Source organism: Neomonachus schauinslandi, chromosome 1 (genome assembly GCF_002201575.2).
Source record: "Neomonachus schauinslandi chromosome 1, ASM220157v2, whole genome shotgun sequence".
In the NCBI taxonomy this organism is placed as follows: domain Eukaryota; kingdom Metazoa; phylum Chordata; class Mammalia; order Carnivora; family Phocidae; genus Neomonachus; species Neomonachus schauinslandi.
In genome coordinates this window covers 212,992,476-213,016,007 of record NC_058403.1, presented here as the reverse complement: position 1 = coordinate 213,016,007, position 23,532 = coordinate 212,992,476, and the positions used below count along the sequence as shown (strand labels likewise).

The 23,532-nt window shown below is 55.1% G+C and overlaps 1 protein-coding gene across 2 annotated transcripts in view; it reads left to right on the top strand.

Moving 5' to 3' along the window:
• Nucleotides 1-1,152: 1,152 nt before the first annotated feature.
• TMPRSS9 (transmembrane serine protease 9) overlaps nucleotides 1,153-23,532 on the top strand; it is a 30,851-nt gene continuing 8,471 nt past the window's right edge. Inside the window, exons 1-13 of one of the 2 annotated variants that reach the window (XM_044918639.1) lie at nucleotides 1,153-1,294; nucleotides 5,003-5,130; nucleotides 8,849-8,916; nucleotides 9,025-9,204; nucleotides 10,063-10,103; nucleotides 10,953-11,066; nucleotides 13,307-13,478; nucleotides 16,013-16,287; nucleotides 18,464-18,600; nucleotides 19,475-19,793; nucleotides 21,368-21,539; nucleotides 22,036-22,307; nucleotides 22,798-22,934. In XM_044918639.1, coding sequence (XP_044774574.1) covers nucleotides 1,153-1,294; nucleotides 5,003-5,130; nucleotides 8,849-8,916; nucleotides 9,025-9,204; nucleotides 10,063-10,103; nucleotides 10,953-11,066; nucleotides 13,307-13,478; nucleotides 16,013-16,287; nucleotides 18,464-18,600; nucleotides 19,475-19,793; nucleotides 21,368-21,539; nucleotides 22,036-22,307; nucleotides 22,798-22,934 — 2,157 coding nt within the window. The remainder of the gene's footprint in view (nucleotides 1,295-5,002; nucleotides 5,131-8,848; nucleotides 8,917-9,024; nucleotides 9,205-10,062; nucleotides 10,104-10,952; nucleotides 11,067-13,306; nucleotides 13,479-16,012; nucleotides 16,288-18,463; nucleotides 18,601-19,474; nucleotides 19,794-21,367; nucleotides 21,540-22,035; nucleotides 22,308-22,797; nucleotides 22,935-23,532) is intronic. The other variant, XM_021705197.2, reaches the window with a different exon arrangement.

Here is a 23,532-nt window from a genome sequence, read left to right as displayed (position 1 = left end):
CGAGGGGCCTAGGCGGGGTCTCTCGCGGGACCGCGATCAAGGCCCGGCCTCGTGGGACCCCCGGTCTCGGGTCTGTCGCGAGGCTGCCATGAAGGGTCGGGCTGGACGCGTGGACACGAGGAGCACACGGCTGCTCCCGGTCCTCTAGGAGCTGAGGCCCTAGCAAGGATCGGTGCCCGGCGTGCTGGCAGTGGAGGAGGGCAGCGGCCTGTGCCTCCGGCGGGGATGCTGGCGGCCGCAGGTGGTCACGTAGAGTCCAGGGCCACGCAGGACACCGTGGGCGCCCGAGCTGGCGCCGGGCCGGGCTCCGTCTTGTTCGCTCTGTGTCCGCGTTTTCTGTGCGGTCAGGTCGAATGGTGGCCCGAGACGGACGTCCCCAGTCCTGGTCCGGGACCTGGGACGTGTCCCCTCACGCGGCAGAAGGGACCTTGTCACGGCCCCCGAGGTGGGGGTGACCCTGGATTCCTGGGGGGCCCGGCGTCCTCACGAGACCCTCACAAGAGGGAGGCAGAGGGTGGGAGTCCCAAAGATGGGCAGACCCCGCGCTGCTGGGGGTGAGGATGGAGGGGGGGCCGCGGGCCAGGAAGAGGCCGGAGCCCCGGGGGGACCAGCCCTGCCCACGCCGGGGTTTGAGGACTTCTGAGCCCAGAACTGCTCAGTAATAAATCTGGTTCCTTCCCGCCACTGGGTTCGTGGTGATTTGTTACAGGCGTCGCAGAAAGTCGTGCATCCCTCGTGGCGGCGGACCCCAGTGGCCCACGGAGCCCACGTGCACAGGCCCAGCCAGGTGTCCCACGGAACCCATGTTTTCTTTGTTTTGCTTTGTTTTTTTAAAATTTCATTTATTTGTCGGAGAGACAGCACAAGCAAGGGAAGCGGCAGGCGGAGGGAGAGGCAGGCTCCCTGCTGAGCAGGATGCTGGGTTCCAGGTCCCACCTGAGCTGAAGGCAGATGCTTAACCGAATGAGCCACCCGGGCGTCCCTGAAGTCGTGTTTTATCACTGAGACAGGCACCTGGGGCTCCGTGGGAGGCTGCCACATGTGCACGAGTGAAACCCTTGCTTAGGGGACAAGAAGCATCCTCCAGCTCTGACCCTGTTTTTCGGTCCTTTCTTGCTGGCGTTCAGGTGGCCTTCCCCGGGTCCAGGAGCCATGGAGCCCACAGCGGGTGACTTACAGCTTGTGCCTGGGGCGGCAAAGGAAGTCCCGGCTCCCGATGCCACGTGCTGCCGTGTGGCCCTCTCCGCTGTGGTGGCCACTGGCATTGTCATGGTCACCCTGGGAGTCCTCGTGGGTAAGTGGCTGTGGGCTTGCACGGGTTCACACACCAGGCAACCTGCACTTGCTTAGGAGTGGCTCAGTGTTATCCGCGTTACGATCCCAGAATCAAAGGGCTGAGCATGCAGGCATGGAATTGAAGGCTGGCCCTCAGGCCACCAGGACGTAAGTCAGGCCGGCCAGGAGCCTGGGTCTGGTGTGCACTGGGTGGCGGTCTGGGGTGGGTGGGTGCATGGGTGGGCCAGGCACCGGGTATTCACATTTCCCGCGGACTGGGCTTTCCCAGGAAGTTTCCACTGTGGGGTAAAAAAGGAGACAAGTTGGGACAGTGAAGTGAACTATTTTAAATACTGAGAAATTTGAAAAGTACTTACGCTTTTTGAAGTGTAAAAAATGAACAGTGGGGCGCCTGGGTGGCTCAGTTGGTTGAGCATCCGTCTCTTGATTTCAGCTCAGGTCATGATCTCAGGGTCGTGAGATCGAGCCCTGCATCAGGCTCCACGCTGGGTGTGGAGTCTGCTTGACATTCTCTGTCTCTCCCTCTGCCCTGCCCCCCCAAAACGAACAGTGATTTATGCTCCTACAATTCACAGTGGGCCATATTTCATATTTGCTTCCAGTAGATAATCATATTATTTAGGGTGAACCATACAAAATTGTGGTCTTTCTATACAACGTGGGCCTGCGGTTGTGAAAATAAACAGAGGAAGCTCTCTTTATATTTCGGTAGAATGATCTAGAGATGCCTACGTTAGAAAAAGTAGGGAGAGGTGTCAAACAGCAAGGGAGGAAAACCTGTCTGCCTGTGTGCATCGTAGTTTTTCTGGAGGGAGTTTCAGAGCCTAAGTAACCGGTTACCTCCGGGGAGGACAGCATATGGTGGATCACAGGAGGGAGATTTGTCAGCAGATGCCCTTTGGTGGCTTCGGATTTTGAACCATGTGGATCTGTTATACCCGTTCACATGTTGTCTTGTTGCAAAGTATAAAACCGATCACTGCAGAGGGCCACGGCCTCCCTTGGTTTTCCGTGTGACGTCTCTGTGGTTTACAGCCCCGCAGGTCTCCACACACGGACTCGGTTCCAGAGATGATGTCTCGTGCTGTCTTGTGAGAATGCATGAGGTGGCAGCAGGGTCTGCATACCCTCTGGGGACTTGCCCCTCTCCTTCCACCGCGAGTCCTAGTTCCCCCGTGAGACCAGGAGCCGTTTTCATTCTTAGGCACCACGTAGAGCAGCTCTTCCAGTGTTGTCTGCCTCATTGCTGCTGGGGATGGCGGCCCTGAGCCCTGCGGGCTGGTTAGAGTTAAAGCAGTTAACATTAAACGGTGTTTACAAGTCAATTCCTAGGGCTGCCTGGATGGCTTAGTCAGTTGAGCATCAGACTCAGTCTCAGCTCAGGTCTTGAGCTCAGGGTCCTGAGTTACTCCGCGCCCAGCGTGGAGCCTACTTTAAAAAAAAGTCAGTTCCTTGTCCCCACCAGCCACCTGCATGGGCAGCTCATGGACACCGCACTGGACAGTGCACATCTAGAACATTCTGTCATCACAGGAAGTTCTGGGCAGAAGTGCTCTGGAACAGGCCTATTCTGAGCTGATAAGCTTCCTACAGTTTTATTTGGGGATGTGAAGGTCACCTTTCATTCATGAAATAATGATAGTAAGTGGCAGTTTGAGAGAAAATGTTCTCTTGTGGCAAAACAGTAAGTTGGCAATTCTGCATGGGTTTTTTTGATTTTTATATGGAGTACATATGTCTATTTGTTACGTATTTTTTTAAATTTTTATTTTATTTCATGTTAGTCACCATAGAATACATCATTGGTTTTTGATGTGGTGATCCGTGATTCATTGTTTGTGCATAACGCCCAGTGCTCCATGCAGAACGTGCCCGCCTTCTGTACGTATTTATGGAACATCTGGGGTACCTCGCAGCCTGGCGTGACTGGCAGAGGCCCCCTAATGGCTGTGGGTGTCAAATGCAGGAAAGTTTGTGCTGTGGGTGTGCATGTGTGAGCGTGTGTTCGCGCACGCACATGTGCGAATGTCCTCACACTAGGGGGAGGCAGGGGCGTCCTGGAAGGACGCACACATGCTGAGAAAAACATAAATACAATCCCCATCAGGACCCCTGAAACTAAGGAAGGCTTTAAGGAACATTTACACAGTTTTAAAATTTTTGTTCAATTAAAATTAAAATGTATCCCCTTCTCACAGCTCAGAATTTTAGTTGGCGATGTTAGCCTTGAGGGAAGCTGGGCATCGGGCACACAGGACCTCCCGGCTATTTCTGAGCTTCCTGTGGGTCTGTCATTATTTCAGAGGGACAACAGGCTTAGTTGGGGGGAGCCCAGCTGGCTCAGTCCGTGGCGCGAGCGATTCTTGATCTTGGGGTTGTGAGTTCAGGTCCCACATTGGGTGTAGTGATTACTTTGGGGGGAAAAAAAGAAGGGCTTAGTTGAGATACGGAGCATAAACGCTTTGGTCTCCACAACAGGATGCTCGTTTTTCTTGTTAGCTTCTCAAATGAGAAATCAAACATGTTTGGAATTGGCTCTGAACGTGTATTCTACCATATTGAATAAATAAAGATCTAAATATCTACCTAGACGACTATTCATTCACAATACATAGAATTGGGACCCAGCTTTTACGGTTTATGTGGCCGCTACTTTCATCTTTTTTTTTTTTTTTAAAGATTTTATTTATTTATTTGAGAGAGAGAGAATGAGAGAGAGCACATGAGAGGGAGGAGGGTCAGAGGGAGAAGCAGACTCCCCGCCGAGCAGGGAGCCCGATGCGGGACTTGATCCCGGGACTCCAGGATCATGACCTGAGCCGAAGGCAGTCGCTTAACCAACTGAGCCACCCAGGCGCCCTCATTTTTTTTTTTTAATATCGTAATTAGGGTCATTTTTTTGCTAGTGTGTCATTTTGTGAGTTCTAACGTATTTTTGACAGAAACCCACGTTTTCAGTGGTTGCTATTGTAGTCTTCATTTTAAGACTTTTTGTGACTCTTAGTCTTGGGTATTGTGTACTTTTTGTGACTGGAGCAGAGCAGGCGTGGGTCACGTCAGCTGCAGGTGTGCGGCACATGGTTGGACAAGTCCGCAGGTGTGCTGGGCTCGCCCGCTGCCCGCGCCACGTGGCCCTCCTGCAGGATCCCTGCTGCACCCCCACTCCTCTGCACCCGCTCTGCCCCTCCCCACCCGTGTTTATGGGTCTGAGTCTTTGCTGTTGCGTACTTCTGACGCCGCGTTTCCAGCAGTTGGAAACCTGTGTTCTTTCACAGGGTGGCATCATGAGACTGGCCCGGGGTTGTGGCTGGGATCAGGCCCCTGTGGCATCTGGTGGGAATTGCTCCAAATTGGAGGGAGGGTCTTCTGAGGCCATTTTAGCCACTTTGGGCGGAAGCCAGCTTCAGGCCTTGAGCCAGGCACACCTGGTGAGATGGGTGAGCAGGAGCCAGTCCCACCCTCAAAACACCAGGGACGTCTGGGCGCCTTGAGGTGGGTGATCATAGAGTCCGTCATCGAACCCAGAACGTGTGTGAGAGGTGACAGGGGGCACTGTTGATGATCACTCAGGGCCCCCAGGAAGTCGGCCCACCAGCTGGTTGTTGGGGTGACGGCCCCTGGGTGGCTGGGGGCCTTTGGGGCTGACTTAACTGCACCCTGACCCCGAAGGTGGGGCTCTCTCACGGGGCCCTGGTCTTGTCCGCAGCCTCCCTCTCTACACAGGGTGTCGACGTGGAGCACACGGCTGAGCTGCAAGGGGTCCAGTATGCCCGTAGCTTGCAGCAAGAGACCTCAGAGTACTACCGCACGCTGACGCCCACTCTGGAAAGGCTGGTGAGGGCAGCCAGGGGCTGTGTCCGGGCGAGCAGAGCAGGGGGGACACCCAGGCAGGCACTGAGGCAGGGAAGAGGGCACGTGGGGCCAAGAGGACGAGGCTGCCGTGGCCGGTGCTGGTGGGCTCTGGAATGCAGGGCAGGGCGGCATCGGTGGGGACTGACCCCTGCTGGGCTCGTAGGAACGTCAAAAGGTTATAAGTTTTAGTCCATTGGCGAGATCAGAACCCGCACACAGGGCTGGTGGGAACCTGAAAGAGGGCAGCCGCTGTGGAAGCAGGCAGGCAGTCGGTCAGGTCAAACGGTTTCCATAGGGTCCAGCAATTGTGTGTGTAGGTGTCCACCCAAGAGAAATGAAAGTTCACGTCCACACGGAAAGCCCTCACACCCATGTCCACAGCAGCAGGACTCATAAGAGCCAAAAAGTGGAAACACCCAAATGCCCATCGGTGGGTGAATGGATAAACGCAAGGAGGTCCACCCACGCACGGGAGCGTCCCTCGGCCGCGGGCGGGAGCGAGGTGTCCACACGTGCAGCCCCGGGATGGACCCCGAGCCCACGACGCTCAGGGAGGGAACCAGACACAGAAGGCCACACGGGGTGTGAGTCCACGTGGGTGACACGTCCGGAACAGGCTCATCCGCGGACGGGAAGGGCGCTCCTGGGGCCGGGGCTGGGGAGTGACAGCTGATGGGGACGGGGTTTCTTTTGGGCTGATGGAATGTTCGAAAACTGGTTGCGGTGATGGTGCAAAACTCTGTGAATGCACTAAAACCTATCTGGTTGTACACTCTTAAAAGGTAAGTTGTAAGTTAGGTGAATTATATCTCAACTTAATATATTCTAAATTTCATTCTCAGAGAAGCAGGAGGGTCACTAGGTGAGAAGTCACAGTTTGAAAGGAGCACTCTGCCTGTGGCCAGGAGGCTGTATGGTAAGACATGAGAAAAGCAGGGCGACATTGCTGAGTCATCACCGTCCACACCGGGGTCAGCACACTTTTCCTCTAAGGCCAGACAGGCAGGATCTTTGGCATCTCAGGCCAGACACTCGCAGGCCCAACTACATAGCTTGGCCTGAGGCATCTTGAGAGGTGCCACAGGGGACAGGTGAATGAGCGGGTGTGGCTCTGTGCCAATAAAACTTTATTTGTGGGGGCGCCTGGGTGGCTCAGTCGTTAAGCGTCTGCCTTCAGCTCAGGTCATGATCCTGGGGTCCTGGGATCGAGCCCCACATCGGGCTCCCTGCTCTGCGGGAAGCCTGCTTCTCCCTCTCCCACTCCCCCTGCTTGTGTTCCCTCTCTCACTGTGTCTCTCTCTCAAATAAACAAAATCTTAAAAAAAAAGAAAAAGTTAAATTTGTGGACACTGAAATAACACATTTCAAATAATCTCCATGTGACATGAAATACTATTTTTCTTTTTATTTTCTCCAACCATTTAAAAATGGAAACGCCATTCTTAGTTTCTGAACTATACAAACACAGGCAATGATTTGAATTTGGCCCTTGGGTGTTAGCTTTCTGATCTCAGTCCCACACCCTCAAGCATTGTCCAAAAGAAATAAAACAAGCCCCATGCAGGGCCCCTGGGTGGCTCAGTTGGTTAAGCGACTGCCTTCGGCTCAGGTCATGATCCTGGAGTCCCGGGATCCAGTCCCGCATCGGGCTCCCTGCTCAGCGGGGAGCCTGCTTCTCCCTCTGACCCTCCCCCCTCTCATGTACTCTCTCTCATTCAAAACAAACAAAAAAAAACAAGCCCCATGCATAATTTAAAATTTTCTAGCAGCTACATTAAGGAAAAAACGGGGTGCCTGGGTGGCTCAGTTGTTAAGCGTCTGTCTTGGGCTCAGGTCATGATCCCAGGATCCTGGGATGGAGCCCCACATCAGGCTCCATGCTTGGCAGGAAGCCTGCTCCTCCCTCTCCCACTCCCCCTGCTTGTGTTCCCTCTCTCGCTGTCTTTCTCTCTGTCAAATGAATAAAATTAAAATAAATAAATTCTTAAAAAAAAGAAAACAGGTAAATTTAATTTTAATAATATATTTAACCCAGAACATCCAGAGTGTTACCATTTCGTGTCATCGACATAAAGTAGGTATTGAGGAGACGTTTCGTATTCTTTTTTTTCTTTTTTGCATTGAGTCTTCAAAACCCAGTGTGCATTTTGCACTCACATCTCAATATGGATGCTAAGTTTTTATCAGGAATACCTGATTGATACGTAGATTCCATAACATTTACATATGTAAGTTGCTCCAAATATACTTAAGAATTTTCTGGCAACTGGAGTATCTGTTTTAGAATTTAAGCATGAACTAACTAAAATGTAGAAACCAGTTCCTTCATAGTACCAGCCATGTTTCAGAAGCTCAGTAGCCGTGTGTGACTGGTGGCTGGCACGTTGGGCAGGCAGGTGGAGAATACTTGCTGAAATTTGTGGACTGTTCTGTGGGCCAGCAGGTCTGAATGCGGGCAACAGGGACACGGACTTGGAGAGTAGAAATAAGAAAAACAGGTTGGAGGGAATTTTAGGGAGAACTGTGTATTGTGAGCTTAAGAAGCAGGCCTGGTGACAGAACACTGACCATGAGCAGGGACACCGTTAGTAACTCCACTGGAAGAGCAGGTAAATTGGGACATCTTGTCACCCTAGGTATAGGTCACATGAGGTGCCAAGGGGACTCTCAGGAACCCCCAGCCTTGGCGCTGCACCTGGAACAACACCCATCCCAGTTCCCAGGACAGGAACCCTTCAGTGCTAAACCTGAGACAGTCCTAGAAGTGGACAGTAGTCACCTGAACGCCACACGGAGGATAAGCAAGTTCTAGTAGCATCTGTTTGCGCAAAGCAGGATTTTCTTAATGTAAAATTCATGTAAAATAACCATTTTTTAAAAAGTTTTATTAAGTGATCTCTTCGCCAGATGTGGGGCTCGAACTCACAACACCAAAATCAAGAGTCAAATGCTCGGGGTGCCTGGGTGGCTCAGTCGTTAAGTGTCTGCCTTCAGCTCAGGTCATGATCTCGGGGTCCTGGGATCGAGCGCCGCATCGGGCTCCCTGCTCCGCGGGGAGCCTGCTTCTCCTTCTGCCACTCCTGCTTGTGCTCGCTTGCTCTCTCTGTCAAATAAATCTTTTAAAAAGTCAGATGCTCTACCGACTGAGCCAGCTAGGAGCCCCAAAATTAACCATTTTTAAAGTGAACAATTCTGGCATTTTGTGTATTCACAAAATTATGCAACCATCACCTCTGTCTAGTTGCAGAACATTCCATCACTCCCAAAGCAACCCCATCCCCATTAGCCATCACTCCCCAGCCCCTGGCCCCCACGAGCCCCCTTCCCGTCTGCGGATGAGCCTGTTCGGGACGTGTCAGCCATGTGGACTCACACCCCATGTGGCCTTCTGTGTCTGGTTCCCTCCCTGAGCGTCGTGGGCTCGGGGTCCGTCCCTGGGGCCGCGTGTGTGGGCACCTTGTTCCTGTTCATGTGGATGGACCACATTTTATCCATCCATCTGCTGATAGGGCAATATTTTCATCCAAGTAACTTCCAAGTGCCCTTTCCCTGTCATTTACACAGCTCTGTGACTCTGTGTGTACTGGGTGTGAGAAGAGGCATTTTCCGTGCCTCCAGCTCTGCGTGCACGTGGCAGGTCCCGGCGGGGCGGGCGCCTACTCCGTGGCCTCCACGTGTACCGCTGTTGTTTCTGTTGCAGTTTGTGAGCAGCTTCCAGAAGACAGAGTTGGAGGCCAGCTGTGTGGGCTGTACCGTGCTAGGTTACAGGTGAGTCAGGGCCTCCTCCGGGTGAAGCAAGCCTGGTGGACACCCAAGAGATTCCAGAAGATTCCAGCAGGAGCCCTCCCTCTCCAAGGGCTTCTCTCCTACCTGCAGGGATGGGAATTCCAGTGTCTTCGTGCATTTCCGGCTACACTTCTTGCTGCAAGCCCTGCAGTCACTGAGCCTGGGCCTGGAGGAGGAGCTGTTGCAGCAGGGACTCAGAGCAAGGCTGCAGGGGCATGGTATCCCCCTGGCTGCCCACGGCACCATCGTGTCCGCTGAGCTCACAGGCAAGTAGGCAACAGACACTGGAGGAATTAGGAGGCGGCTGTGGGAGAGGAGACCATTGAAAGTTGCAGTAAACTTTAGGTTTCCCACAGTTGTTCCCTCTGATGAAAAGTAAACTAACTCGTGCACAATACTTTTCCCTCAGGGGTACGGAGCAGGTAAGAGCAACCTGCAGATGGCCAGAGTGTAAATGCTTTTGTCTTTGCAGTCCATTGGATCTCTGTCGAGACTACTCAACTCTGCTGTTGTAACAGGAGGGTTAAAGACAGAACATAAACAAACGGGCACAGTTGTGTATTGATAAAACTTTATTTATAGAATCAAATGGTGGGCTGCATGTGGCCCACAGCCAGTTTGCCAACCTTGGTATAGGAATAAGAGTAAATGCTGTGCCCTAAAATCTGATGATGCAGATTCCCTATCATGTACCAGAAACTTCACATAAAACCTGATGATGCGGTGCATCGTGATGAGAGCCAGACGTGAGTTCAGTGTGTCATCAAGTTAAAAACTGATGGCCTTGACCCTGCCCTGCAGGACATTTATGGCCCTTCCCCACCTACCCTGACGTGTTAGTGGACTCTTAGTAACCTCTATATCAGTGCTAATTGAATTCTCCGTTTCCTGCCTGCACAGCCCACTGAGGTGACCACCAGCCCCATGTGGCTCTGGAGCGCACGTCACGCAGCCAGTGACCAAGCAAGAGATTGTTTCATCTGATTTCATCTTAAATTGATTTAAGTTAGAATGTAAGGGGCTCCCACGGTGCACAGTACAGCTCTTGGCTTTGCAATCCGATGTTTTCAAAGAACTGCGGAACTCGCGGAGTGAGCTTCTATCTCTTGTCTGTTTCACTGCAGGAAGTCAGAAAGGGCCACTGACAGAAAGAGACTTAAAATCAGCAGGTATGTCCTACCCTCTCCCATGGAGCTCCCTGCCCTCTGCCGAGTTTCTCCGATTGCAGTCATGTGGAGAGGTTTCCCAAGACTTCTTTCCAGTACACAAAGGAGTCCCTCAAATGCAGTAAATACTACTTTTGCACAGCAGTCTCCTCCAGGGGGCCGGGAGGGGATAGAGTCATAGTCCTGTGTGGGCAGAGGACTTAAAGACGAGACACTTTGAATTACACATGACCAAACACGAGTGAGGGAAAACAGTAACAATTTTTTTTGAAAAGTGGTGGAATTCTGCCTTTAAAAGACAAAAACAGATAGTTTGGAAAAAAATAAAAAGAGTGGGTGCCACACAGAGTCCTCAACTAGGGGTGATCCAGGCCCCAGGGGACTCTGGGTAGTGTCCGGGGACATCTGTGGTTGTAAGGAGTGGGGGCTCCTGGCATCGAGTGGGTAGGACCAGGAGGGCTGCTCAACCCCCACAGAGAACAGTCCGGCCCCAAATGTGAACTGTATACTTAAAATGGTTAGCGTGGTAAACTTTAAGTTGTACGTGTTTTACCACAACTTGAAACGTTCAATTTCACCTGTATCTTGCTTTAGAAAATCGTGGGTGCTGGAAGATGTGGGAGTCCATGTGCTGTGCCTACATTTCTGTTGCATAGCCCTGGTCTTCGTGCTGACCGACGTTCTTGTTATGTCTCCATACTAATTCTGAGAAAATTATTTCAGAAACGTTCAGGGCTAAAAAAGTAAAGAAATGTTTTCCATGCTCTAGAGGCTCTGAGTAGACGGTGGCATCTTGCTGCAGCCAGGAGAGATGGAGCAGGGATCAGGAACTTGGTTCTTTTTCGCCCTCAGGTCACTGTCCAGGGAACACCTTTTCCTGCCAGAACAGCCAGTGTGTGACCAAAGTGAACCCGGAGTGTGACGACCGAGTGGATTGCTCCGATGGATCTGATGAGGCCCACTGTGGTCAGTCTCCTATCTGGCCGGTCTCTGGGCCACGTCCCTTTCCAGGGTCAGCTGCTGGCTCTGCTCTCTGGCCCACTGTGCACGTTACATATGGGCCTGGTATTCACTGTAGCTGGGCTGAGAAAAGCAGGGGGCGGGGGGTGGCCGGGCACCCATGATATGGCTGAACAGACAGGTCCTCACCAGACTGTGGGAAGCCTCAGATGCCAGGACCTGGAGCTCTGTCCTATATGCAGTGGGATTTGGGCAAGGGCATCTTACAATTAAAGTGCTGTAAGAGTAGCCAACATTTTCTAGCAATGCTAGCCCACACAATAGGGTAAGTGCAGCAGTTTAAGCGTGGAAAGGAAGGGGGAAAACAATCCTAATGTGCAGTGGATGTGATTGTCTATATAAATGAATTAATAAATTGACTAACCAGCTGTTAGAAAATAAGACCGTTCAACACTGAGACGAGAGTAAGATGAACATCAACACAAAGAAAAGCTGTTGCTGTGCTTTATACAAGGAAAAACAGATCACAGGGTAAAAGGCAAAAAATCCCAATTGTGATCAATAGCAGCAAAAAATAAACATGTCAAGCCTATAATGTTACACAGAATTATAAAACTTCACTGAAGGACATAAAAGTGGACTAAATTGAGACATAGCATTTCACAAAAAGATGTATGTATGAAAATTTTGAAACTTGCAAAATACATGGTGAAGGAGACATTTGTAGCGTGTGGCACCTGATGTGAAGGACGGTCTGTGGAGGCCGATTGAGCAAGGCCCCCCTCAAGGTCAGTGATTCACTGGAAGGACTCTCAGAACTCAGGTGTTCTCTGCACGGTTACAGCTTCTTCCAGTGAAAAAGTCATCAAAGGAAAAGGCGCACAGGGCAGAGTGTGGGCAAGACCGGGAGTGAGCAAGTTTCCCGCTGCCCTCTCCTGGCCCTGAACTAACTGTCCCAGCAGCAGGATGTGACAACACACACAAAGTGTTTCCAACTTAGGGCAGCCTTGTGTCCAGGGTCTGTGCTGGGGGTTGGTCACATGGCCACGTAACACCGCACAGAGTCCCAGAGCTGCCAGAACGAAGTGCCGTAAACGGAGTGGCCAAAACAGTGGAAATGTCCCCTGTCACAATGCGCGGGGCTGGAGGCCCGAGGTCAAGGTGTCCGAGGGTCTGGTTCCTCCTGAGCTGGTGGAGAATCTGTTTCCTGTTTCTCTCCCAGCTTCTGGGGTTTGTTGGATGCCTGGCATTCCTTGGCTTGTAGAAGTGTCATCCAGATCTCTGCTGTCATGTTCACATGGCCTTCTCCTCGTGTGCAAGTCTGTGTCCAAGTTTCCCCTTTTCAGGAGGACACCAGTAATTGGATTTAGGGCCCTCACTCATGACTTCATCTTACTTGGATCATCTGTGAAGACCCTATTTCCAAATAAATCACATTCACAGGTACTGGGGGTTAAAATTTCAACATCTTTTCAGGGGTTGCAACTCAGCCCATAACACTTAGTTTGCAGCCCCTCCAGAGGTCAAGCGGATCCCACATGGCCCAAGGCCATCATCACACTGTAGCATAAACTTTCTCGGCGACCTAATGCCCCAGGTAGACAGAGCTGCTCTTATCATGCAACATTCCAGGGGCTTAGAGAGCTCCTCCCAGGAGGTGGTCAAGGGCCGACCTTCTTTGAAATGTGCAATGTTTGGACAGTCTGGGGCTGCTGAGTTCACTGTTTACTGCATGGCAACATGAGCTGCGGTAGAGACATCAGGAGGGGCCTGTGGCGGGGAGGAAAAGGAGGAAAATGCCCACCAGACAGGTAGAAACACAAGAAAGCAAGGTGTTGGCCCTTTGGTTTATGAGTTAGCACAACCCCAAATCAAGTCAGAAGTGTGAAGTTCCTACCCGGACCTAGCCTTTGGCCAGGAACCATATGACAGATGTAATACTGCGAAGTCAAAGTTGCATGAAGGCCACCTGTGCTCGAGGCGGAGAAAGGGTTCCTGGTTGAAGGCGTTCTCGGCCACTCCCTGGTGCATGCAGTCTTTGGGTGTTTGACCTTTGTCGGGCAGCTGGAGATGGGGCAGGAGGGGACAGGGAGACCCCAAAGGAGTCAGCAAAGCCAAGTGCAAGGGATCTAGAGCATGTGTTTCAACAAGAGGGCCGGGGGATGAGAGATTCCGCATGGACATGCTGGGAGCACAGTCACGGCCCTGCCTTCTGGGGCTCCTGGTTGATGACCTCTGTCTTGCAGACTGCGGTCTACAGCCTGGCTGGAAGACGGCCGGCCGGATTGTGGGCGGCATGGAAGCGTCCCCCGGGGAGTTCCCGTGGCAAGTCAGCCTTCGAGAAAACAATGAACACTTCTGTGGGGCTGCCATCGTCGGGGCCCGGTGGCTGGTGTCTGCAGCCCACTGCTTCAACGAGTGAGCCCCACACCCCTTGGTCCCACCTTCCTTCCCACTCTGGGAGCGCCACCTCTCCTGGGTCCACAGAGCCCTGTGGAGCTCTCTTCTTTTCCTTTCCTTCTTTCTTTTTGTTGTTGAATCTGAATGTGTTCTTATTATTTTTATTTTTAAAATCATGGTAAAATTTACATAACATGAATTTACCACTTTAACCATTAGAATTCAGCGGCATGAAGCACACTCACACCGTCCTGCGACCACCCCCACCCTCCGTCTCCAGAACTTTCCATCTCCCTAAAATGAGACTCTGTCCCCGTGAAGCACGGACTCCCCACCCCCACCCTCCATCTCCAGAACGTTCCATCTCCCCATACGGAGACTGTGTCTCCACGAAGCACGGACTCCCCACCCCCTGCCCCAGCCCCGGCTCCCACCCTCTCCTCTCTGTCTCTGTGGACGGGACTCCTCTGGGGACCTCCTGGGAGTGGGGTCTGCGGGATGTGTCCCTCTGGGTCTGGCTCCTCTCACTGAGCCCGGTGTCCTCGGGGTCCCTCCACGTCGTGACAGGTGTCAGGGCCCCTTCCTTTCTTCTTCAGGCTGAATAATGACGTTCCATTACATGGATATATCACATTCTGTGTATCTACTCATCCGTTGCTAGATATGGGCTGTTCCCACCTCTTGGCTACCGTGAATCCTGCTGCTGCGAACAGGGGTGTGCAAACATCTCTTCAGGACTCTTCTTTCAGTTCTTCTGGGTATAGACTCAGCAGTGGGATTGCCGGGTCGTTGGGTAATTCCGTGTTTAACCCTTTGAGGACCCTCCAGTTTCCCACGGGGGCTGCACGGTTTCCCACCACTGCCAGCTGTGTGGGAGGCTCCAGGTTCCCCACATCCTCACCAACACTTGTTACTGTTGAGCTGTCTTAGCAGGGTTGCACTGCGGTCATGGTTTGCGTTCCCTGATGGCCAGTGACGTGGAGCGTCCATTTGTAGGTCTTCTTCCGAGAAATGTCTGTTCCCGTCCTTCGCCCATTTTTGAACCGGGTTGTTGCTTGTCGTTGTTGAGGATGGTCAGGGTCTTTAACGAACCAGAGTGGCTGATCCCAGAATGGAGCTGGTCAAAGGTGGGAGAAGGTTCTAGAAGCCCCTGCACCAGGCACTGCTGTTTGGTTGCTGCAGTCTGAGGAATCCTGGGGAGCGGCAGGGCAGCAGCATCCTGGGCTCCTCAGAGAGACCACTGCCCACCGACCACCCCGTGGGATGCCGGTGAGCCCGAGTGCAACCTGCTGTCTGCCTCGGGGTGACGGTCCGGGGGACAGACGTCAGAAACAGGGACAGCTCAGGACAGCAGGAGTTGGGGGTTTTCCACTTGAAGTTTTATTCCTCCCATGTGTTATCACGGCAGTATTTAAGCAGACAGAAGAGGTAGAAACAGTAGAGCCAAACCTGTGTACCTGTTCCCTGATCTCGGCGAGGGATCGCATTTTGCCGTGTTAGCGCTGGTTCCTGCCGCCTGCCCCGTATCTGGGCCTTTACGTGCATCCGTGTGCGCACCTTTCTTTGCCAAACCGTTTGATACCCCTCTGGCCCTGCTGCTCATGTCTGCACAAATAAGGGACGGTCCCCCGCACGCCCGTAATGCCGTCCCACGCCCGCACCGCCGAGGGAAGTTCCGGCCACACGCTGTCCGCCAGCGTCCCGTCCGCGTCCGGCTTGCCCCAGTTGTCCCGAGGGCCTGTTACAGCTACCTTTGTTTTTTTCTTTTTTATTCTGATATAATACCGATAACGTAAAATTTACCATTTGAACCATTTTTAAGGCAGTAAGAGTTTTGGCCTTGAGCTGAGTTCATAAAGATACCGAGAGAGGGTGGGCGAAGAGGGGAGGGCCTTGTGAAACAGAACCCAGCCTCGTCCCGTGTTTCTGCCGGCAAGTGTGCTGTTCCTTGACTGACTGTGGGGCCCATGAGGTGCCTCGCAGGGCTGGGCTTAGGGTGAGGAGAGCAAGGCCCTCGCGGGGGGGGGGGGGCGAAATGTAGGGGGTCGCCAGAAACAGACATCGTGACGAGTAATATCTTCATGTCGTTGCAAAAAAATCAAAATGAGTGCAAAGAAAAAAATCAACAATGAACGGAATATCCAGCTCTGAAATCGAGACCAGAGCTGACGGGCCCGGGCTCGGGGAAGGCGAGGGAGGTGAGCGGAGCCAGCACAGCCCGACCCCATGCTTACGTCAGAAGTCCCTGCTTTGTTCACCGTGGGCCTTTTGCATTCGTTCAGGTGTTTTGCTGCCTGGCCTGTGGTTTCTGGCGCCCCCTTAACATTTCGTACCCAGATCTGTCTTTGCCGAGAGTGTTGATCCTCGGGGCAGGATGGATTTCTTTTGGTTTATGTTCACTTTTGACAACGTTGCATGGAAATACCGGTTGTGATGATTGGGTTTCAGGGTGCCCCCTTAATGCTCGCCCCCCCGGGAGAGGGCCTCCCTCGCCTCCCGCTGCCGCCTGTCCCGTGGGTGGGCCTCTGAGCTGCGGTCCGTCTGTCCTGCAGGTTCCAAGACCCGAGGGAGTGGGTGGCCTACGCGGGCACGACGTACCTCAGCGGGGCCGAGGCCAGCACGGTGCGGGCGCGCGTGGCCCGCATCCTCCCGCACCCTCTCTACAACGCGGACACGGCCGACTTCGACGTGGCGGTGCTGCGGCTGGACAGGCCCCTGCCTTTCGGCAGGCACGTCCAGCCCGTGTGCCTCCCCGCAGCCACGCACGTCTTCCCGCCCCGGAGGAGGTGCCTGATCTCCGGCTGGGGCTACCTCAGGGAGGACTTCCGTAAGTGCTGCGCTCGGCGGCTGAGCCGCGGTGCGGGGGGTCCAAACACAGCCCACCCTGCTGTCCTGATCCTGTGCTCCGAGCGCACCTGCCCGGTGGGGGGTGTTCACAGCCCCAGACGGGCCCTCGGGGTGATCTCGTGGTCATTGGCACCTACTGTTCCAGCTCCGACCAGAAACCAGTGTCCTTTTTTGCCTTTTGGTGCATTCTGAGGGTGATTTCTAAAAGGGCCCCGAGAGTACAGATGGGGTGCCGGCCGGGGAGGCTGGGGCGTGTCTGGTGAGGAGCGCGCGTCAGATACCTGCCGTCAGGGGTGAGCGACAGCGCCCCTGGCTCGCGTTCAGGTGAAGGACTCAACGGTGTGCGTTAACTATGGCGCGTTTAGACAGAAGCACGTGTAACATGAGGTTACGTATCGGTCGGTTCTCGAAAATGTTGGGACCAGAGGCTCGTGTCCTCCTGTCCCGTGATCCTCCAGAGGCCATGCTTCCTACTCGCTAATTCGGGGTTCGCGGTGACTTCACAAAACGGAACTGCCTTGGATGAGAGCCGCCTTTCATGTGACGGGATGTCGTGGGGAAACCGAAATGGGCTGGGGGACAGCTGTAGGGAAGGCCCCAGGACAGAGACGCCTCGGGTCCGGCCTGCTGGAGGAGGCAGAGCCTCAGGGAACAGGAGGGCGTCCTGCAGCGAGAATTCCCAGCGTCGCGGAAAGTTCTATTGGATGATGCCATCTAGAACGTTCTAGAGCAAACTGTCCAACACAGCCACTAGCCCCAGCTCGGCTCAGCGGCTGTGTGGGTTTTCATGGACAGTGCAGGGAGTGGGGGATGCCCTAGGGCCCCCAGGTTCAGGGGCAGCTCTACCCTGCATGAAGGGTCTGGGGATCCAACATGGCTGACCTCCCTCGCAGGGCCCACTGCCTGTGTTCAGGGGTTTTCCCCGGTCTCTTTTTACCTGACACAAAAAAAAGAATGCTGGGTGATTTTTACATCTTCTGAAAAGGAAAGGTATTGGCCACAGGGACCTAATTAGGAGGGAAGACGATCCAGACACATTCGAGCCTCCCCAGCTCACCGAGCGCTGGTCCAGGGGACTGGGCAGGAAGCAGAACAGTCTCCCTGCGTGGGGCTCAGCCCAGACCAGCACCATCCAAGAGCACTTTGCTTGGGACGGCCATGCTTTACTAGGTCTGTGTCCCCTGCTGCAGGAGACACCAGCCCCCTGCAGCATGGCCCGTGCGGCTGAGAAACTGAGTTGTGCGTTTTATTTCATTTGAACGCATTTAGATCTGCATTTAAGTAGCCACGTGTGGCCAGTGGCTACCGTTCTGGACAGCACAGCTCTAGAGGGAAGTAGGTTGTAAAGATGGCAGATGGGGATGGACACAGTGGAGGAAAGTAAGGTAGGCATGGGGTGGGGGCTGCAGCTTTAAATAGGTGGTCAGGAGGGGCTTCTTAAGAAAGGAGATGAGGGGACGCCTGGGTGGCTCAGTTGGTTAAGCGACTGCCTTCGGCTCAGGTCATGATCCTGGAGTCCTGGGATCGAGTCCCACATCGGGCTCCCTGCTCGGCGGGGAGTCTGCTTCTCCCTCTGACCCTCCTCCCTCTCATGCTGTCTCTCATTCTCTCTCTCGCAAATAAATAAAATCTTTAAAAAAAAAATTAAAAAAAAAAAAAGAAAGGAGATGAGGGAGGAAGGCTGGCAGATTCTGTAGAGACAAAATTCCAGGCAGCTGGAACGGCATGTGCAAAGGCCCTGGGGTCAGCGGTCAGACTTGGACTTTTTCATTTGAGCGGGAGGTTGGGGTGAGATCACCCCAGAAGGTTTGAGGAGAGGGGCCACATAATCAGATTTCACGTTCAGCAGAGATGAACCGTAAATCAGCCGGTGTCGGGCTAAGGAGTGCTTTCTGCAGAGGAGAACGAGCAGACCAGCAGAGGGCTAGTGAGGGAGACTCAGGCAGAGGGGTTTTCAGGGGGAGATGAGGGTGTTAACTCAGGTGCCTCTGCTGTCCGGGCCAGAAGGTTACGGGTGGGCCCTTGTAGAGCGTGGCCTCTGCCAGGTTCTGAGCTGGGTGCTGAGCAAGCCCCTCCCGGCGGGGGATGCGGGGTCACAGCGGACACGACCCGCAGCCTCCGGGCTCATCCTGCCAGTCTCTCCCTGTCCTGGGCAGTGGTGAAGCCAGAGACGCTGCAGAAAGCCACCGTGGAGCTGCTGGACCAGGGCCTGTGTGCAAGTCTTTATGGCCACTCACTCACCGACAGGATGGTGTGTGCCGGCTACCTGGATGGGAAGGTGGACTCCTGCCAGGTGAGCCCCGCGGCCCACACCTGCCCCACCTGCCCCAGGCCCAGGGGGACGGGGTCCTCACGGCTTCCGGCCCACCACCGAGACGTCCCCTGCTCGATGCTCAGCGCGGCTGCGGATTTCCTTCCTTCTAGTTCATCCCCTTGGTCTCACCTCTAAAGCTGGATGGGGAGAAGGTAGGGAGAGAGCGCTGCAGGTGCTCAGGGAGCCGTATCCAGACGGGAGCCTGGAGAAGGCGTTGGGAAAGATGGAGGGGAGCGTGTGTCTGAGAATGTGAGCGTCCCGGTGAGCCGGGTGTGCAGAGAAGGGGAAGGACTGCAAGACAGGAGTGCAAGGCAGAGCAGGCACTCTGGGAAATGCTGGGGCCGTTCTGTCCGCCTCGGCGAGCACGGACATCCCCACAGATCTCGTGGGCTAAGGGGAGGAGGGGGTGTTTATCTGGGGTGGGTCTTCAACTGCCCACAGTGGAACTGGAAGCGATCTTAGACATCCCTTTGACTTTTTTTTTTTAAATTTTATTTATTTATTTATTCATGAAAGTCAGAGAGAGAGGCAGAGGCAGAGGGAGAGAAGCAGGCTTCCCGCGGAGCAGGGAGCCCGATGCGGGACTCGATCCCAGGACCCTGGGATCATGACCTGAGCCGAAGGCAGTCGCTTAACCAACTGAGCCACCCAGGCGCCCCTCCCATTGACTTTTTACAGAAGAGAAAGCGGGTTCTGAGATGTGGACTGTTGGCCCGCCTCTGCTCCGTGAGCTCGTGGGCGGACAGGTCTCAGAAGTCCCCGGTGGGGCTCCTTCTCTGACTCTGCAGCTCTGGGATTGGGGCTGGCTGCGGCCGGAGCCCCGACACTCTGAAGGCGGGCCTTTGTCTCCTAGGGTGACTCAGGAGGCCCCCTGGTCTGCGAGGAGCCCTCCGGCAGGTTCTTCCTGGCCGGCATCGTGAGCTGGGGTATTGGCTGTGCGGAAGCCCGGCGTCCCGGGGTCTATGCCCGCGTGACCAGGCTGCGGGACTGGATCCTGGAGGCCATCACCATGGTGAGCAAGCCTCTGGCCCCCACCATGGCTCCCGCCTCTGCCAGCCACAGCACCGCCGGGCCCACCAGTCCCGAGAGCCTGGTGGTCCACACCCCCGCCAGACCCACGCGGGGCCCCAGCACGGCGCCTCCTGACTCAGGGACAGCCTCTAAGCCACAAGGTATTTGCCAGGGGCACAGGCGGGCGTAGATGTCCACTCCCTGCAGGGTTGGATTGATGGGTTCTGGGGAACAGATGGGCGATGGGCTAGTAATGTCTGCCGTGAGCACAGGCGAAGGCGGACCGGCATCCGTCAGACTGTGCGGCTGGGTCGGGCCGCGCATGGGCTCTACATGGAATGTCCTCACGGGTCAGCCGGGGGCTGGTGACTTTGAGCTGTCCCACTCAGGTGTCCTTCCAGACACACCCCACGCATAAATGTACACACACAGACGACTTCTATCCGAGAACCTGCGTTTCTTCCTTTTCTGTTTTTCAAATTTTCCTGCACACACTCGCATGCTTCCTTTGCCATGAGAAGAGCAAGATCAGCTTATCTGGTTTTTTAATTTTAATTTTATTTTTAATTGCCGTGTCAAACACATAAAATGGGCCATCCTAAACTTTCTTGCGTGTCCAGGTCAGTAGCGTTATGTTCACCTTGTGCAACGAGTCTCCAGAACTTTCCATCTTGCAAACCTGAGGCTCTGTGCCCACTACACACCAGTTCACCCCGCCTCCCCCCAGCCCTCGGCTGCCTCCATGTCTGTGACCGGCTGTCCGCTCCCTCCCAGGAGCCGAGTCACGTCGGTCCTTTTGTGATTGGTTCTTTCTCCTCCGTGTTCCCGGTTTTACACAATTAGAGTTACAGCTCGGCTTAGGGAGAATCTGTGTCTTCCCGTCTCCACAACGTGGATCTTCCCGTGCAGGGACGGGGTGCGTCTGTCCGTCCTGTGCATCTCTTTATGGGCTGTTTGCTCGCATGAGCTGGCCCGGTCCTTGTTAACTGTGGCGGTGTCAGGGTAGACGGCAGATTTCTGTTGTATCCTCAACTAGTTTGCAGCCGGACGGCTTACAGAGTTGCCCCCCGCGAGTTGTTCCATAAAGAGAGCAGACCTGGGCGAAGCCAGTGGTAAGGTTTGCCGGTCGCCCCCTCCCCTGCGGACGCTCCGCGGGGCATCGCGGTGACCCCTCCTGCTTTCTTCCCCACTGCAAGCTCTTCTGTGAAATCTTCCAGGAACGTTCAATGGCAGTCACACACACACTCTTGCCCGGGGCACCTCCGTGTCTTCGGCCCCGGGGAGCTGCCTTAATTACAGCCCGGGGCCGAGCCGCAGAGATGGGGTTTCTGGACACAGCGGTCTATGTCTGTCTGTCTGTCTTCTGTGGTCTCCAAGGACCCAGATCGGATGCCAGTCCTCTTTCATGGTCCCCTAGACCCGCGATGCTGAGCCTGTTGGAACCCTGCTTCATTTAAATGTCAGCTACCCCCTCCCTGTCCCCAAGTCCCGTAGTGCCCTGGTTTCCACAGGTCCTCCTGCGTGCGCCCCCTCCTCGCAGCGAGCCCCTCCGCCGGACCGCACGGGCCGCGGGTCTGTGGAGCCAGGGCGCTCTAGGACTCCATCTCCTTTTGAACTCCCCTGCCCCCGCCGCACCAAGTCCGGCCTCAGTTTCTTCATCCGAATAACGGGGATCACGGTGCTCCCGCTGCGGGCAGGCTGCAATGCCAGGACCCTCCTCTCTCGCCCCTCACAGAGTGTGGGGCCAGGCCCGCCATGGAGAAGCCCACGCGGATCGTGGGCGGGCTGGGAGCCGCCTCTGGGGAGGTGCCCTGGCAGGTCAGCCTGAAGGAAGGTTCCCGGCACTTCTGCGGTGCGACCCTGGTGGGCGACCGCTGGCTGCTGTCGGCTGCCCACTGCTTCAACCAGTAAGGCCCGCCCCCCATCACCAGGTGCCCCCAGCAATCTCGCCACTGTGCACAGGGGTGGCCCCTGGGCTTGAGGAAGGGGGTCTGAATGTCCAGCCGCAAACCAGGGAGGGAGCAGGCAGGAGAAGTAGGGGTTCTGGGGGCCCCGGCCTCGGCCGCAGCCCTTGGGAGGAGGAGTCTGCGGAACTGGCCTTTGGGGACAGAGAGGGCCTAACTAGAGGAGGGGACGAGGGCTCCTTCCCCTGGGCTCCAGGAGCGGCAGCATCCGTGTTTGATGCCCCTAAAGCACTAGGGCTGCTCACTCTTGTTACGAAGGGAAGGAAGCCCAAAGGGCTCCCTGCCTTGCGCCGGCCCCCCAGCCTGGACCGCTATTGGGGAGCAGCCCTGTGGCCCCTCTGTCCTCCTGGCACCCCTCCCCAGAGCGGGGGGAGCTCCGCCCGGCTTCCTGCGGGCCGCAGGGGTGCCGGCGGGCGTCTGAATGGCCCCTTGTTGGCAGCACGAAGGTGGAGCTGGTGCGGGCCCACCTGGGCTCCGTGTCCCTCGCGGGCGTTGGTGGAAACCCGGTGAAGATGGAGCTCAGGAGGCTGGTGCTGCACCCCCAGTATGACCCTGGTGTCCTGGACTTCGACGTGGCCATCCTGGAGCTGGCCAGGCCCCTGGGTTTCAACATGTTCATCCAGCCCGTGTGCCTGCCCCTGGCCATCCAGAAGTTCCCCGTGGGCCGCAAGTGCATGATCTCTGGATGGGGTAACACGCAGGAGGGCAACGGTGAGCTCCCGGCCGGGGCCTCTGGTCCACCACCTGCAAACCACTCACCTCTCCGCTCCTCCGGGCTCGCAGACTGCCGCCCACGGGCCCAGTGTGGCTGCGTTTTCGAGTTTCATTGGCCCACAGCCCCGCCCATTCAGTTTACAGCCCGTCCCCGGGGCTTTCATGCTGCAAGGGCATGTGCTCTGCGGCTCTTTGTAGAGAAAGTTTGGAGACACTTGTGCCCGTCTGAGCCCCCAGAGTTCATGCTAGCCTTTGAGCCTCAGAGTGGCCTCCTGCAGGCCACCCCACGGCTCTAGGGAGTCTGCGGGCGGACGGTGGTGAGAGTCTCAGGCTGAGTAGGCACCTGGGGTCACCTTCTCACTATGTGACTTGATGCAAATCCCTGCAACCCTGTGGGACTCAGGTTCTTCATCTGTGGGTGGGGGTGGCACCTCCGTCTCAGGGTTCCTGCGCAGCTGAACCCATGTCGTGGGGGGTCTCCTCGCAGCCACCAAGCCCGACATTCTACAGAGAGCGTCCGTGGGCATCATAGACCAGAAGGCCTGCAGCGCCCTCTACAACTTCTCCCTCACGGACCGGATGCTGTGCGCCGGCTTCCTGGAGGGCAAGGTCGACTCCTGCCAGGTGAGCGTCAGACCAGGTGCCCACACCCTCCCACACGGCCGGTCCGCTCCCTCCTTGTTCGGATCTAGGTTTCCGAAGCGCTCAGCGGGTGCGCAGAGACAGAAGGGGAGGAATCGTCAATACGACACAGCGAACCGGGAAGCCTGGAGAGAACCCAGGCGTCTTTAAACGTTGGTTTAGAGAAATGTTCTTTCCAAGCAGAAGATGAGGGGGCAGCTCAGAAGTGTGTGGTGGACGCACACAAAGCATAGTCACACCGATTTAGGAAGACGCACACCTGTGTTCACTGGAGGAAGAGCTGATCACAGGCTGTGGCGCGTGTGACGGCCCTCGTCCCGCAGGGCGGCCGGCAAGCACCTGAGCCGTGAGCCCATCTTAGGGGACACCTGGCTCCAGAGCTGTGAGAGCCGGAGAAATCCACGGGCAGAGAGAGCTATAGACCAGTCTTAGAAACATCAATGCAAAACCCTCAATAAATGTTGGCGGATTAACTCTAGGAATGTGTTAAAAGTAAAAAAAAAATCAACCACAGTGGGTTGGTTTCCTAAGAAGGCTGGTCCGAAACAGGAGAACCCAGTACCACCAGTCATCACATCAG